At 49.0% G+C, this 16,300-nt stretch overlaps 1 protein-coding gene across 1 annotated transcript in view; it reads right to left on the reverse strand.

The window, feature by feature from the left end:
* Positions 1 to 16,300, reverse strand: part of PTH1R (parathyroid hormone 1 receptor) — an 89,423-nt gene that overhangs the window by 7,038 nt on the left and 66,085 nt on the right. The window contains exons 6-9 of the mRNA XM_058830448.1: positions 15,701 to 15,887; positions 12,493 to 12,646; positions 5,255 to 5,315; positions 2,484 to 2,550 (exon numbers count right to left, since the gene is read on the reverse strand). Of these exons, the coding sequence (XP_058686431.1) occupies positions 2,484 to 2,550; positions 5,255 to 5,315; positions 12,493 to 12,646; positions 15,701 to 15,887 (469 nt within the window). The remainder of the gene's footprint in view (positions 1 to 2,483; positions 2,551 to 5,254; positions 5,316 to 12,492; positions 12,647 to 15,700; positions 15,888 to 16,300) is intronic.

A 16,300-nucleotide genomic window follows, 5' to 3' on the forward strand; every position in this document is an offset into this window, starting at 1 on the left:
GGACTTGGTCTGGCAGAACATTTCCAACCTTCGTGACTCCGTGATTCCAATCTTGTCCTACAAGGAACTGAGGAAAATTTAATGGCGGCACCTCATGGGGAGGAAAGATGGGTTGACACTGGGGAGATTCCTGCCTCTGTAGAGCTCTTCAGGGCTTGGTTTCCCTGGATTCCAGCAGCTGCTGGCCCAGCCAAACCCACCCACGGGATTACGGAGAGGGTACAGGCAGAACCGGCCCGTAACCGCACGGAGCAGATCCACCTTGTTGGATAATGCCTACGGATTCCTCCGGAGCCTTCGGCATTTCAGGACACTGAATTACCACACCACAAACAGGCTCGGAATTTTAGGGAGGGACCATGGTGAACCAGAGGCTGGGCAGTCCAGGAGAACTCCTTGGATCCATTTGGGTTGGAGCAGATCCGTGTTCTAGCATTTCCATGACAGAGATCCCACCACAACCATTGGAGAGTTGTTCCTGTGGTCAATTATCCTGCCTGGCAAAACCAGGAATTCCCTGAGCTGATGAAGCAGCAGGGCCTGGTTTTCCTGGTTTTCCTGGTTTTCCTAGTTTCCTGGTTTTCCTGGTTTTCCTTCTCCTTTAAGGAGGTGGGAGCTCATTTGGAACTTCTTCTCCATAAAAAAAACAAGCAGGGAAGGTTGTGCCACACCCTTTCCGTCACTGGGTGAAAATCCTCTCCCATATCCATTTCCCTGTTTTCATGGGGTTTGTGGGAATTCTACATCCCTGCAGCCCCATTCCCTGAGTTCCATTTGGCTGAAATTTCCTGGCTGGTACAGGGATTATAAGGGAGGAATGGACAGACGGACAGGCAGGGTAGCGCAGAGCCTGGGGGCATTTAATTCCTTGGAAATCATCTGGAAGGGGAAAACCAAGCAGGATTTATCTCTCTACAGGAGCTTTTCCAGCTTTAAAGGCTCCAAAGCAGGATCCTGCTCTGCATTTGTCGGCAAAATTAAAGACGCCCAACCTTATCACACCCAGGAGGGAAACTCCTCTGGTTTCCCCAAATGTGCTGAGTTGGAAAAGAAACCCAGACAAAAGAATCACATCCAAGTCAGCAGAAAGTGGAGAGATTTTAAACCCCTCAGCCTCCAAAATCTCATCCAGAAAACGCAGGACTCAGTCCAGCAACGTGGGAATGGCAGAAGCAGCCAAGCGAACAATGCGAACCCACAGAAATCAAACAGACGCAACCCGCGGAATATTTTTGCATAATAAACAGCTGCATTTGCATATTGCCAGGGCACAGGCACAGCCTCCCGGAGAAACCTTATTTTTCCAAGGATGAGCCTCAATTGGGCTCCTTCTTCTCTGCTAATTGGCCTTTAAATGGAATGCGATGGGGTTGCTGGAATTCATTTAATTGAACCATCTGAACTTTCTCCTCCAGCCTCCGCTGCTCCATTTCCAAAGACGTGGTCTCGGTGATGCGCCTCTTCCGAGGAATTCCTGGAGCCAGGTGGAGAATTTCCACCAAAAGAATGAAATGCAGCGCCCCCAGACCCCAAAAATTTCACCTAATGGCACAGATGAGCACATCCACCTCGGAAAATTTCCTGCTCTTGGTGCGTCTGGAGTTCTTCTCACCCGCACTGAGCGTCTTCCAAGGCCTCCTGATTTGTGAGGCAGGAGGAAGAACCTGACTCCAAAGCCTCTGGAGAGATTCCTGTGGACTCTGCTCATGGATGAGTGGAAAGGGAGATGGGATTTGGGGGAGTGCATGAGCTCTTTTACCTGGATTCCATCAGGAGATTGAGCAATGGAGAACCCCAAATAAAGCAAAGGGGAAGAGGGTAATTAATGAATTCATTAATGGGGACATAATTGGATTCATCTGGTGCAGATAATGAAATCTTTTAATGCTCTCTCCAGCTTTGGAGAGCTCCTCCTGTGTTGGGATAACGTCACTTGGATCCTTTCTTTCCCCTCTGGCTCCTGGGTGGGGGTTGGAATAATCCACACTCAGTGATTAAAGATCCAATCAAAGCCGGGATGGTTTCATTTCCTTTCCCACCTCTGGCTTCCCGAACTTTCATCTGCTCAGAAAGAACGGGATCACCCTGGAACATGCCTGGGAAAAGCTTTGGTCCAGCTACAGACCCCAAATTCCATCTCTTTCGACTGGAGATGCCTGGTAAGAACACGTTATGACCCCTGAGAGTTTCCAGGATCACCTGGGTTGGAAATATCACCTTAAATGTTGGTTTCATTAATGATTTTAGGGTCTTAGCCCTAAAAATGTGGGATTATTCTCTCCTTGAAGTCACCTACAAACCCTTCTGCCACATTCAGCTGCCAAAATTCCAGGCAGGACAAACATAAACCCCTCGCAAGGAATGTGGAGGGATTATTATAGGGCAGGATTTTTTGATAATGGGGTGATTAGAGTGGGAAATCCTGGATCAGCTCTTCCCAAGGACCCAAAGGCCTGCCAGCCTCTCCCTCCTCCCAAACTCACCACGATAGCTGCCAGGATGGGCACCTGAATAATCCACTTTAAATTGCCAGCACTCAAGTCCCAACACCTGAGGAGAGATCGACATCAGGTCAGGAAAGCATCGGAAGAGCCAGCGACTCAAGAGTTTCCTTGGAAAAATCCCCCTGGAAAGACGAGTCCCTCCAAAGCCTGGTGGAAGGACCTTTCTCTAACCCTGCCTTCACTCAGTGGAACTTTGGGATGTCCCTTTTCCTGCTGTTTCGCTATTAAAAAATGAGAATATTCCTATGGCTGGGATGGTTCTGCTCTCCAGAGGGTGAAGCTCTTTCCAGATCTTTCCACACTCATCCAGACTTGGCCCTTTCCCACTTTTTCCCTTCCTTGCCAGAAAAAATCCCTACATTAAAAGTAATCCAGGTTTCATGAACACAGGAGAGATGCAGGATCACAGGATCCTGAAATGAGTGGGGTGGGAAGGGACCTTAAAGATGATTTAATCCCAAATCCCTGCCATGGGAGAGAGGTTGCTCCAAACCCCTTCCAACCTGGCCTTGGACACTTCCAAGGAGGAGGCAGCCACAGCTTCTCTGTGTGAACAGTGCCAGGGCCTCCCCACCCTCTCAGAGAAGAATTTTTCCCAATATCCCATCTATCCTTGACCTCTGGCAGTGGGAATTTTCCATTTCCACTCCCCGTGTCCTGTTCCTCCAGTTCCTGATGGATAATCCCTCTCCAGTTTCCCTGTAGGCCTCTCTTGGGATCTGTCCCTGCTCATGGCAGGGGTTTGGATTAGATGACCTTGAAAGGTCTTTTCCAAGCCAACCATTCCATGATTTCCTCTTGGAATACACCTGCACGGCTTCCCATGGTGGTGTCTGACACGCGGTGACGGGGACAGTGCTGGGATTCCACACTCGCTTCCCGGGTTTCCTTCAACGCTGCCCAGGCAGGGAGACCCAGCCCAATCCCCCCAGATCTTTATCTCCATCCACCTTCGGTCCTTATCCCACTGAGGACTGGAAGGGCCTGTTGGTGACGTGGATATTGGGAAGTTGGGATGTTGGGATGTTGAGATATGGGGATATTGGGATGTTGGGATATTGGGATGTTGGGATATGGGGATATTGGGATGTTGGGATATTGGGATGTTGGGATATGGGGATATTGGGATGTTGGGATATTGGGATGTTGGGATATGGGGATATTGGGATGTTGGGATATTGGGATGTTGGGATATTTGGATGTTGGGATATGGGGATATTGGGATATTGGGATTTTGGGAAGTTGGGATATTGGGATGTTGAGATATGGGGATATTGGGATGTTGGGATATTGGGATGTTGGGATATGGGGATATTGGGATGTTGGGATATTGGGATGTTGGGATATTGGGATGTTGGGATATGGGGATATTGGGATGTTGGGATATTGGGATGTTGGGATATGGGGATATTGGGATGTTGGGATATTGGGATGTTGGGATATTTGGATGTTGGGATATGGGGATATTGGGATATTTGGATATTGAGATGTTGGGATATTGGGATTTTGGGAAGTTGGGATGTTGGGATATGGGGATATTGGGATATTTGGATATTGAGATGTTGGGATATTGGGATGTTGGGATATTGGGATTTTGGGATATTGGGATGTTGGGATGTTGGGATATTGGGAAGTTGGGATGTTGGGGTATTGGGAAGTTGGGATATTGGGATATTAGGATGTTGGGATGTTGGGATATTGGGATATTGGGATGTTGGGATATTGGGATTTTGGGAAGTTGGGATATTGTGATATTGTGAAGTTGGAATGTTGGGATATTGGGAAGTTGGGATGTTGGGATATTGGGATGTTGGGATATTGGGATCCAATCCTCCATCTGCCAAGAAGGGGCGGGCTCTATTTGCTCCCAGGAGTTTCCAGCAGTCCTTGGAAAAGCTGACCCAGTGTTAATTATTCTGCTGGAATTCTCTCCAGCTCTGGAGACAGGAATGCCACAGGCTTTTCCTTATCTGATCCAGGTAACATCCCCAGGTGGCAGCTGCAGTTTTCCCAGGCCAGCTCCTCCGGGAAAACGAGGCCGGAAAGCCATCAGTGTTCCCTGGAAGCCACTGTGAGGATGGGCCGGTGTCACACACCTGTCACCCTTCAGTAGCTCTGCTGATCCACCCGTCCAAGCCAGGAGCTGAAATCCCCTTTGGAATGTGGAGTCTTCCCATGCAAAGCCATTTGGGAATGCCTGGGGACCCTCTGCTGGAGGATCCTGGCAAGATGGAAGCGCCTGTGTGGTCAAGCCTGGGAATTTTGGGGGAAAGGCCAGGTTGGACGGGGCTTGGAGCAACCTGGGATAGTGGAAGGAGTCCCTGCCCATGGCAGGGGGTGGAATGGGATGGGCTTTAAGGTCTCTCCCAACCCAAACCATTCTGGGATTGTAAAATCCATGGAGGAGTTGGAGCTCTACCACCCCAGCACCACCAAACTTCTCTGACTGTGCTGCAGCTGCTGTGTCCCAAATTGATTCTAGCTCGTTTGGGATTTGAAGGATTCCTGTCTTGTCCCTGCCCAGCTGTGACACAATCCCTTTGTCCCCAGGGATAACAACCACAGGTATTCCCATTTACTGAATCCTGCGAAATGAAAAATTATCCTTCCCTTCCATCCACCACCCTCCTCCGAAAGTTAATGACGTCGGAGTAGAATTCCAGCTTTGCCTGGCTCTTTTTCCTTTTGAATCTGAAATCCCACAAAACTCTGCACATGGAGGGGAGAGAAGAAAACCCAGTGGGACTTACTCTGTGTCGGCCAGAGTGGCTCTGACGCTGGCCCACACTGTGACAAACACAGCAGGGAGTCCTGCAAGAGAACACAGGTGACACGAGGTCAGCGCGGGACCGAGGGCTCCAGCACCAAAATTCCAGGTGGATTGGGTTAGGGGAAGGTGGAAGGAGCAGTTTTTAATTATTCAGGAATAATTGAGTCTTGGGAAAGCTGAGTTTCACATCTAAGCACTGAACTGGTTCAGTTTGGGGTGCTCATAGCAAAGACATTGAGGGGCTGGAGCGAGTCCAGGGAAGGGAATGGAGCTGGGAAGGGGCTGGAGAATTCCTGAGGGAGATGGGAAGGGGCTGGAGAATTCCTGAGGGAGCTGGGAATGGGCTGGAGAATTCCTGAGGGAGCTGGGAAGGGGCTGGAGAATTCCTGAGGGAGCTGGGAAAGGGCTGGAGAATTCCTGAGGGAGCTGGGAAGGGGCTGGAGAATTCCTGAGGGAGCTGGGAAGGGGCTGGAGAATTCCTGAGGGAGCTGGGGAAGGGGCTCAGCCTGGAGCAAAGGAGGCTCAGGGGGAATTTCTGGCTCTGCACAACTCCCTGCCAGGAGTGGACAGCCGGGGGGGATTTGGGCTCTGCTGCCAGGGAACAGGGACAGGAGGAGAGGGAACGGCCTCAGGCTGGGTCAGGGGAGGCTCAGTTGGAAATTGGGAAAATTCCCTCCTGGAATGGGCTGTCCAGGCCTGGCCCAGCTGCCCAGGGCAGGGGTGGAGTCCCCATCCCTGTTAGGATGTGACATCCCTGTGGATGTGGCACCTGGGGACAAGGTCAGGGCTGGCCTTGGCAGAGCTGGGGGATGGTTGGGCTCGATGGTCTCCGAGGCCTGAGAGTGCTGGAACCAACTTTGGCCAACCCATCCCATGGGAAGCAGAAAACTCAGGAACCAGGCTGGGAGAGCTGGGAATGTTCCCCTGGAGAGGAGAAGCTCCAGGGAGAGCTCAGAGCCCCTTGCAGGGCCTGGAGGGGCTCCAGGAGAGCTGGAGAGGGACTGGGGACAAGGGATGGAGGGACAGGACACAGGGAATGGCTCCCAGTGGTTGGATGGGATATTGGGAAGGAATTCCTGGCTGGGATGGAATTCCTGGCTGGGATGGAATTCCCAGAGCAGCTGTGGCTGCCCCTGGATCCCTGGAAGTGCCCAAGGCCAGGTTGGACAGGGCTTGGAGCAGACTGGGATGGTGGGAGGTGTCCCTGCCCATGGTAGGAGGTGGAACCAGGATGATCCTCAAGACCCCTTCCAACCCAAACTATTCCATGATTCCATGATTCCAATGGTTTTATGCAGCACACCTTCTCCAAGATTTTTCCTCCCTTCCTTCACATCAAGGAAAGGTAGAGCAGGAGTCAGGCTCAGAGAGTTTCTCCCAGAAAATCCCTGGATGGATTGGAAGCTCTGTTAAATACAAGAGAGCTGCTGCACGAAGAGGAGAAATGCTAAAATTTAGGATTATGCTTCCAAAATATCCAGCCAAAGGTTCATTCCCAAATGAACCATCCTGATTCCAGCACAGATACCCCAAGCCATCATCTTTTCCCTGGAAAAAAAATAAAAAATCCCCCCAAATCCAAATGCAACCTTGTATTTATTTTTGTAGGGTCCAGTTATTTGTACAACTGAGTCCCCTACTGGCTTCCCTTAAAAAGCAGGATCCAAGCCACAGTAGCTTCCACAAATTCGGGAAGAATGACCCCTTTCAGGTGGGGGGGAAAAAAAATTATTAAAAAATAAATAAAGGCGACATTTATCAGCGGGGACTGTGAAGAGGCTGTTCCCAACCTAAGCTCACGGGGGCTCGGGGATAAGCCTAGGCTTAACTTTCAGCATGCACTTAAGTCTCATTAGGGTGCTTAAAGGTTTTCCTGACCACGGGGTGTGGAGCAGGGACGGCTGTGTCCCAAAGCCGGGGACAACGGGGCCCTTATCCCGGGCGGGAGCTGGGAATGCCGAGGTAATATAAGAAAGCATAAATAATTAAACACAGAGCCTCACTCAGGCCCAGAGCTCCTACAAAGCCACATTTATAAGGAATTCATCCCTGTTCCACAATTCCCCGTGGTGCTGGCACTGGGAAGAAAATCCTTGACCTGTCGCATTGGGGACTTGGAATGAGGGAAGGTGACAGGCACTGGATCTTTCCTCCTCCCTGCTATCGATCTATCCATGGAAAGCAGGGCAGATGCTGGAAAATCATCCAGTGGATTGAATTTTTTGGTGCTCATTCCGTTTATACCCACTGAGGAACTGCCGTGTTGAAGGGCTGTCCATGAAAGATTGGATATTCCCACCACGGCAAAGCTCTAAGGGTGAACTGTGGATTTTTTGGGAGATTGGGATATATTTGGCAGGAATTTGTTCCTCTCTTGCCTGTTCTGAACTTCAGGAGAGACATAATTCCTGTTTTTACTAATCCTGTGCTGACTTTGAGCTCCCAAGCAACAATAAAATAACCAGGGGAAAAGAGTTATCCCTAAAAATCCCAGGATGTGCATGGATGGATGGATGGAGGGAGGGATGGATGGATGGATGATGGATGGATGATGGATGGATGATGGATGGATGGATGGATGGATGGATGATGGATGGATGGATGGATGATGGATGGATGGATGGATGGATGGATGATGGATGGATGGATGATGGATGATGGATGGATGGATGATGGATGGATGGATGGATGGATGATGGATGGATGGATGGATGATGGATGGATGATGGATGATGGATGGATGGATGATGGATGGATGATGGATGGATGGATGGATGGATGATGGATGGATGGATGATGGATGGATGGATGATGGATGGATGGATGATGGATGGATGATGGATGGATGGATGGATGGATGATGGATGGATGGATGGATGATGGATGGATGATGGATGGATGGATGGATGGATGATGGATGGATGATGGATGATGGATGATGGATGGATGGATGATGGATGGATGGATGATGGATGGATGGATGATGGATGGATGATGGATGATGGATGGATGGATGATGGATGGATGATGGATGGATGGATGATGGATGGATGGATGATGGATGGATGGATGATGGATGGATGATGGATGGATGGATGGATGATGGATGGATGATGGATGATGGATGATGGATGGATGGATGATGGATGGATGATGGATGGATGGATGATGGATGGATGGATGATGGATGATGGATGGATGGATGATGGATGGATGATGGATGGATGGATGATGGATGGATGATGGATGGATGGATGGATGGATGATGGATGATGGATGGATGATGGATGATGGATGATGGATGGATGATGGATGATGGATGGATGATGGATGGATGGATGGATGGATGATGGATGGATGGATGATGGATGGATGGATGGATGGATGGATGGATGGATGGATGATGGATGGATGATGGATGATGGATGATGGATGGATGATGGATGGATGGATGGATGGATGGATGGATGGATGATGGATGGATGGATGGATGATGGATGGATGGATGATGGATGGATGATGGATGATGGATGGATGGATGATGGATGGATGATGGATGATGGATGGATGATGGATGATGGATGGATGATGGATGATGGATGATGGATGATGGATGGATGGATGATGGATGGATGATGGATGATGGATGATGGATGGATGGATTTTTGGATGGATGGATGGATGGAATCCATGGATGGATGATGGAAGTCCTACCCCGATCCAGCCCAGCCCGCCATGCCGTGAGCGACTTGTACAGAATCCACATTGTATGCGCTGTGCATTTCCAGCCCCACACACAGTGTGTACAATGCAGGTGCTATAAAGTCAGGAATCTCCCCAGCCGACGGAAAATGGGAAAGATCCGCTGGCCACCCCAACCCCTCCAGGGCTTTTCCCGTGTCCGTGTCTGCCAGCAGCTGGAAAAATGGGTTTCAGGCATGTGGAGTGAGGGAGTTTAGGACTAAAGACCCTGGATCTGGGAATTCTGTCAATTCCCTGGGATTTAAAGGCCTCTCTGAGGAACGATGCCTTTGTTTTATGAGTCCCTCTGTGTCCCTTTTTCCTGGATATTAAAAGGGAATAATAATAGTAAAAATAATAGTAATAGTAATAATAGTAATAATAGTAATATTATTAATATTATTATTATTATTATTAATAACAATAACAATAACAATAACAATAACAATAACAACAACAATAATAATAATAATAATAATAATAATAATAATAATAATAATAATAATAATAATAATAATAATAATAATAATATAGTAATAATATAATACTTTGAAGGCCTCTGGTCCTGCTTGCTACAAATTTTTCAGGGAAGGATTATTCCTGCTTGGATAAACACACAGGGCTCATCCTCATGGATTTTCAGAGCACCTCCCACCATCCTTTTTTATCTTTTCCAGGTGTCCCTGAAATTTGCTGAAATCCCGGGCAGCCCAGCCGCGTGTGTGGGAATTAACGCGGTGTGAAGCAAAAATGCCAACGGAATCAGCTTGGGTTTCCTGACTATTGGTCATGGTTCCTAAACTTCCTTCGAAAAACAGCTGCAGGGAGCTGGGAGTCTCCCAAGGGATTTATTGTAGCCCATAATGTCATTATTTATTTATTTGGGGTGGGTGCTGGCAGGGAATGAGTTCCTTTCCATCGGCAGGATGGATCCCTTGGAAGAAGGGAATTGAGGACTTTGATGGAGCGTGTGCCAGTGAGGATGTGGATTGAAAATACTGGACAGAAATCCGTGGAGGTGGCATCAAAGAATTGCTCTTTGTCCTGCTTTTCCCAGAAATAAGATGTTGTAGGGTGATTTTCACTCCCTGTTTCCACCTCGGAGATTTCCAGGCAGGACAAATTCGACTCTGATTATTGCCTGAATATTCCAGGTCTGAGTGCAAATCCGTCTTTTCTGTGGGATAATTATTTATCCCCAATTCCCTGTCACTCATTGCTGCGGTGTGGGCGGGATCCAGTGCCCGCTGCAGGGAACTGGAATTTTTCCACTGTCTCCAGTGGCTCCTGGATTGCTTTGCCCTTTCCAGTGCCCAAAAATTATCCAAACAATCCGCCTGAGCGGGTGCCTGTGCGGACATTATCATCCCAATCCAAACAAAGCAATCCCAACTGCCACCGGAGGGATCGTGTGTTCTCATTCCAGAGAAATTTCCACGGGACAGCCTCCTGGAAGCCCGGGGATGCTGGCTGTTGTGACAGGTGTGCCTCCAGCCCTGCGGTCGCTCCGATAAAATGATTATTCCCTGGCAGCGCTCGGGAGAATTAACGAGAGCAACCATCCCAACGTTTTCCTTTGGTCCTGCTCGTTAAACACACGGCATTATTTTCCAGCCGCTTCCCCCTCTCCTCCTGAATTCCCTCTGGGAAGCTGCTTCTTTGAGTCTGCTCTTTTTGCAGTCTGATGTTATTATTTTTTTTTTTTTGGAGATGGAATTTTTTACAGAGCCTGAAGGTTTGGAGGAAGATGAGTTTATTTCTCTTCTCTAATTCAATTTAGTTGGGGTTTTGTTCATTTGCTTTAGCAAAGAGGTGCCATCCAAAGCCCTCTCTGTCCCTCGGCAGCTGAGATAAGAAATGCCAAATCCCCAAAATAGAATCCCAAAATAATCTGAGTTACGAGGGACCTTAAATCCCATCTCATTCCCCGCCCTGCCAAGGGCAGGGACAACTTCCACTATCCCAGGTTACTCCAAGCCCCATCAAATATCTCTTAATTTGTTGATTTTCCCAAATTTTTTTCCAGCCGTCCAGGGCTAGGTTTTTCCTGAGAGCTGGAATCCCACTTTGGAATATTTCTGTATTTACCCTTCCCATCTTTATCATCTGTCAGCAGTTTCTGACCCATGGAGCAGCTGATGGTTTGGGAAGCAACATCTTCCCCATATCCCATTTGGGAAGGAGAAAGGCTGGAGAGAGCCCTGCCCCAGAGCATGGAATCCCAAAAATCTGAAATCCTTCATAAACTCAGTTCCGTGTTCCCTGCCTTGCTCCCAGCTCCACCGTTAAGAGAGAGCCACCAACTTTCTTTTCCCATAAAAATCTAGTTCTGGAATGGGGATGGGGTGGTGCACACCTGAACCTTGTCCTAAATTGCAGTCAGGATGTGTCCAGGTGGATTTGGGATATGGAATTTGGGAAGGGGTGCTGAGCCAGGTAGCCACACCCCACCCCGGACAGGTTTTCCTGCTGTAATTCCCGTTTAAACCTGCACCCCATTATCCTTCCTCACATCCTCCAGGACCATCGGAAACATTCCCTGTTCTCCTCCCAACCTCCAGACTCCGAGACAACTGTGGGCAGCTGTTTTATTATCCCAGCACCTCGTAACTCCTGGGAAGCCAAAATTAAAGCCAGGAGCGAACAGAAATCCCATTCTCCTCCGAAATGTGCGTGCCCAAAACGTCTTCTCCTAATGAGCCCCTTCCCTGCACCCACATCCCGCCCCTTTCTCATTACTCAGGGAAAAGATGCCCGAGTTGAAAGAAAAGGAAAATAAAAAAGTCTTCCCCACAAATTGCAGGTTTTCCAGTGGTGTTCCGAGGCTCAGGAGACCTCAGGGATTTGAACCAGCTGAGGTTTGAGGGAGGAAATCAGAGCTTGGGGCTCTCATTGGGAGCAGATGCTCAAAACCTCCCACAGATTTCTGCCCCTCCAGCTCAGTGCTGGTTTCTCAACAGGAGATCCTGGGAAGAGATGGGGATAAATCCCTGGAATTGGCTGTCTCATCCCAAATTTAGCCCTCACATTTCCTGCCCTGGAAGGGCGGTAAAACGCTGAGGTGGTGAGGCTCCACCAGAGATCTGTGGCTGCCCCGGATCCCTGGCAGTGCCCAAGGCCAGGTCGGACGGGGTTTGGAGCAGCCTGGGACAGTGAGAGGTGTCCCTGCCATGGCAGGGGTGGCTCTGGATGGGCTTTAAGGTCCCTCCCAATCCCAACCCATCCTGGGATTCCCTGGCTCTTTGTGCTGCCTCTCCAAGCCTGGGCTGATCCTTCTGGAGACCCTGGAAGAGCCACAGTGGGAACACCACAATTCTGGAAGGATAAAGGATGGAAAAGGGTGGAAAAGAATGGAAAACCCGTCCTTGCGAGAGCCCCCTGATGCCCATCCTGCCTCCACCCCCTCTCCCATATTTCTGTCCATCCACAGTTTCCAGAAACACCTCCAAGAGGCTTTTCCAGGCGGCCATGACTTACCCCAGCCAAATAACGTGAATCCCCAAAGATATTTCTTCTCTGAGAAAAATGCCATGAAGATGAGGCTGTGGAGATAGAGCCCTTCCACCAGGATCCAGTAGTAATTGGTTGCCAGGAAGTAGAGGAAGAAGGTGACAGCTACTTTACAGCCCACCTGCAGCGACCACAGAAGGACAGAGAAGGAACAGGGCGTGAAATTCTTGGTGGGGCGGGAAACAGAGGTGGAAAAAGGAAAATAATTAAATCGGATAATTATTATAATAACTATAATACATTTTTTATTTTTATTATTTTATTTTATTGTTTATTATTATTTTATTATTTATTTTATTTAATAAATAATTATTATAATAAATATAATGAAATTCTGTTCAGGGGTTTTTTTTATGAGGGGGGAAATCCGTGGAAGAGCAGGAAGGAAAAAAAATGGGGGGGGAATAAAACTCCCGAGCTGAAGATGATTTTTCCTACAGCAGGGGAGTTGGGAAGGAGAGAAAAAGAGATGATGGCCTGATCCTGCTGTCTCCCAGCCCGGTGAGGAGGGGCTCACACACTTCCTAGAGCAGTTGGGTTTCGTCTTTCCCTGTGTTTCATCTTCTCCCTCTGTCCCTTGTCCATGTTGGACCTCGGCCAAGTTGTCCTGGTGCCACAGCACCTGGAATCTCCTTCCAGGAGAGACCAAGGTGGGATGAGGTCACCCCATCCTGCCATGGATATCCACGCCAGGATCCTCCGGGGTTGTTTGTCTGTCCTCAGCAATCAGGAGCTACTGCAGATGGTTCCTGCTGCCTTTGGAGCCTGGAGCTCCAAGAGAAAACGGAGCCTGGAGGTTTTTCCTTGGAAAACCTGAGCTGCAAGGTGGGAGATCTGGGAGAGGCTCCTACACTCAGTTCTCCTCCACACTGAGCTGAAATCCTGTATTTTTTTTGGAAGCAAAACCCCAACTGTGACCCAACACTCCCTTGGGACAGAGCGGGACAAAGCCACCCTTCTTCCCAAATTTCTCAGCTCCAGCAGACAAAGGCTGCAAAATATTGGTGCCACTTTGGGTTTAATCACTACAAAGCCATTCCCTGTCAATGTGGGTGTCCTGGGAAGTTGGATTTCCCAGGATTTCTGTGGCTGCCCCATCCCTTGGCCCAGCTTTGTGCTGTCCCTTCCTTTGAGAGGAATACAAAGGACTGACAGAAATTGTAATTTTAATATTAATTGTAATACCTTGGAAATATAAAGAGATTTTTTTTTTTATCCTGGCACAGCTCTTTTGTTAATTTTTTGTCCATCAATATAGACATCTATACATATATTTGCATATTGATAAGATATGTACACATTGCACTAATTTTTTTTTTTCACAGACAGAAGAAATTAAAATAGGTTCATTCAAAATCCCCCTAAATTAATTAATATTTTTTATATTTATGAAAAATCCCCACCTAGGCTTGGTAATATTTTCTATATTTATTTTTCATATTTATTGCCTCGTGCAGGGAATGTGAAGCAAAAAATGCCAAGTCCCCACTTCACTTGGATACAAAATAAATGAATTAATTGTCGCCTTCATCTCTTGTTTGCCTCACAATTCTGAAGAGTGGGAAAGGCCATTAAATGCTAATATCCAAAGAATGCCATGGATTATCCTAATTAATCCTTATAATGAGCCCGCCACGAGGAGAAACACCAAACAATGCAGTGAAACATTTTGTGTTCTGTCCAAAAAAAGGAGAGTTTTGGAGCGAATTGAGTGAGACTGTAAATGAATGACACGGATCTCCGGGATGGGAAAGGAACACAATGACAAAGTCATCCCAGCTGGACACTGGGATGCACAGCGGGACATTCCCAAATCCTCTGATTTTTCACAGGGTGGTGCTGGTCCATGGTTGTAGAACAAGCTGGGAAAGTCTTGAGAAGCCAAGCAAATCCACAGGCAGGAAGGTTTATCCCGGGATCCTTGAGGCTGGAAAAGACCTCCAAGGCCATCGAGCCCAACCTGTGCCTGATCCCCACCAGAGCACCAAGTGCCACATCCAGGAATTCCTTGGACACCTCCAGGGGTGGGGAATCCAAACCCTCCCTGGGCAGTTCCAAGGTCTGGCCACCCTTTCCATGGGGAAATTCCTGCTGCTGTCCACCCTGAGCCTGCCCTGGCCCAGCCTGAGGCCGTTCCCTCTCCTCCTGTCCCTGTTCCCTGGGAGCAGAGCCCGACCCTCCCTGGCTGTCCCCTCCTGTCAGGGAACTGTGGGAAGTGAGAAGGGACCAGATCCAGGATTCCATTCCATGGATTCCATGGGAAATCCTTGATGAGACCAATGACAGGGAGAGCCGAGAGTTTCAGGATGTGGGAAAAGTGAGGATGGGCTTCATGCCCCCAAGCACGTGGACAATGCAGATATTGCCATCAGAGATTTCTGTACAGTGAAATCCCCGTGGAATTTTGGAGGAGAGTCCAACTGACCTCAGTTCCATTTTAATTTTGGGATGCTGAGTCCACTCAGTTGATAAAACCAATAAAGGGAACCTGAGGTTCAGGTTGGACATCAGCAGGAATTTCCCCATGGAAAGGGGGCTCAGGCATTGGAAGGAGCTGCCCAGGGAGGTTTGGAGTTCCCATCCCTGGACGAATCCAAGGAATTCCTGGATGTGGCACTCGGGGCTCTGGGCTGGGGACAAGGTGAGGATTGGGAACCCACCAACCATTCCAAGGCTGGATGACCTTGGAATTCTTTTCCAAGCTCAGTGATTCTGCCCAAGGTCCCTCTCACAGACACCACTTCCTTTATGCAGATGAGCCTCCCCCTTTTTTTTTATGACAGCACATCCTTCCCCCATTTTCCCTTCCAAAATGTCTTTTTTTCCAAATGGGAGGGAGGAAAATCGTGCATTCCCCATCTGTGGAGGTGTTACGAGCCAAGCTGGATGTGCCTTGTGATGGGATGGTCGGGAACGTTTCCACAGCTGCAAATTCCAGGGGGTCTCAGGGGAATGCAGGTGGGAATCAAACCATCAACCTTGACTGCCATGAGAGGAGCTTTTCCTTAGCTCAGGAATGGGGAATCCCTCTGAACCGACGGATTGAGAATGGGAAAGGACGGGAAGAGGCTGTGACAGATGAGTTGGGTGGAAAACTCCCCAAAAAGAGGGTAAGTGTTGAACAGAGAGGACAGAGACATGAATCCTGGGAAAACGCTGCTCTGGCAATACTCACAAACTGCGATTTATCCGCTGGAGGTGCTTCCGTGATGGATTTCAAATCTTCCTCGGAGATCCGCTCCATCTCCTCCAGGGCTGACCCGGAGTACAGGACCGCATCCTTCACGAAGATGCTGACGGCTCTCAGCATGAAGGACACAAACAGGTGCATGTGGATGTAGTTCCTAGTGCAGTGCAAACGTCTGGAAGAGGAGGAGAGGGATTGGGAAGTTTACTCCAGCTGTTGGATGGAGTCAGGGCCGCTTCCGGCTCTGGAGAGCCCCAGCTCCTCCCACCAGCGCCGTGTCCCCATGGGGAGCAGAGTGAGGGTCACCTCATTCCCTGCTCTCCCTTGGCCTTGGGAAATGGATTGATACCTTCTCCAGGGGCTTCAGGGAATCATGGAATGGTTTGGGATAGACGGGACTTCAAGTCTACCCAATCCCACCCTCTGCCATGGCAGGGACACCTTCCACTGTCCCAGGTTGCTCCAAACCCTGTCCAGCCTGGCCTTGGACACTTCCAGGGATCCAGGGGCAGCCACAGCTGCTCTGGGAATTCCATCCCAGCCCCTCCCCACCCTCCCAGCCAGGAATTCCTTCCTCAAATCTGCTCC

Source organism: Poecile atricapillus, chromosome 2 (genome assembly GCF_030490865.1).
Source record: "Poecile atricapillus isolate bPoeAtr1 chromosome 2, bPoeAtr1.hap1, whole genome shotgun sequence".
NCBI lineage: Eukaryota > Metazoa > Chordata > Aves > Passeriformes > Paridae > Poecile > Poecile atricapillus.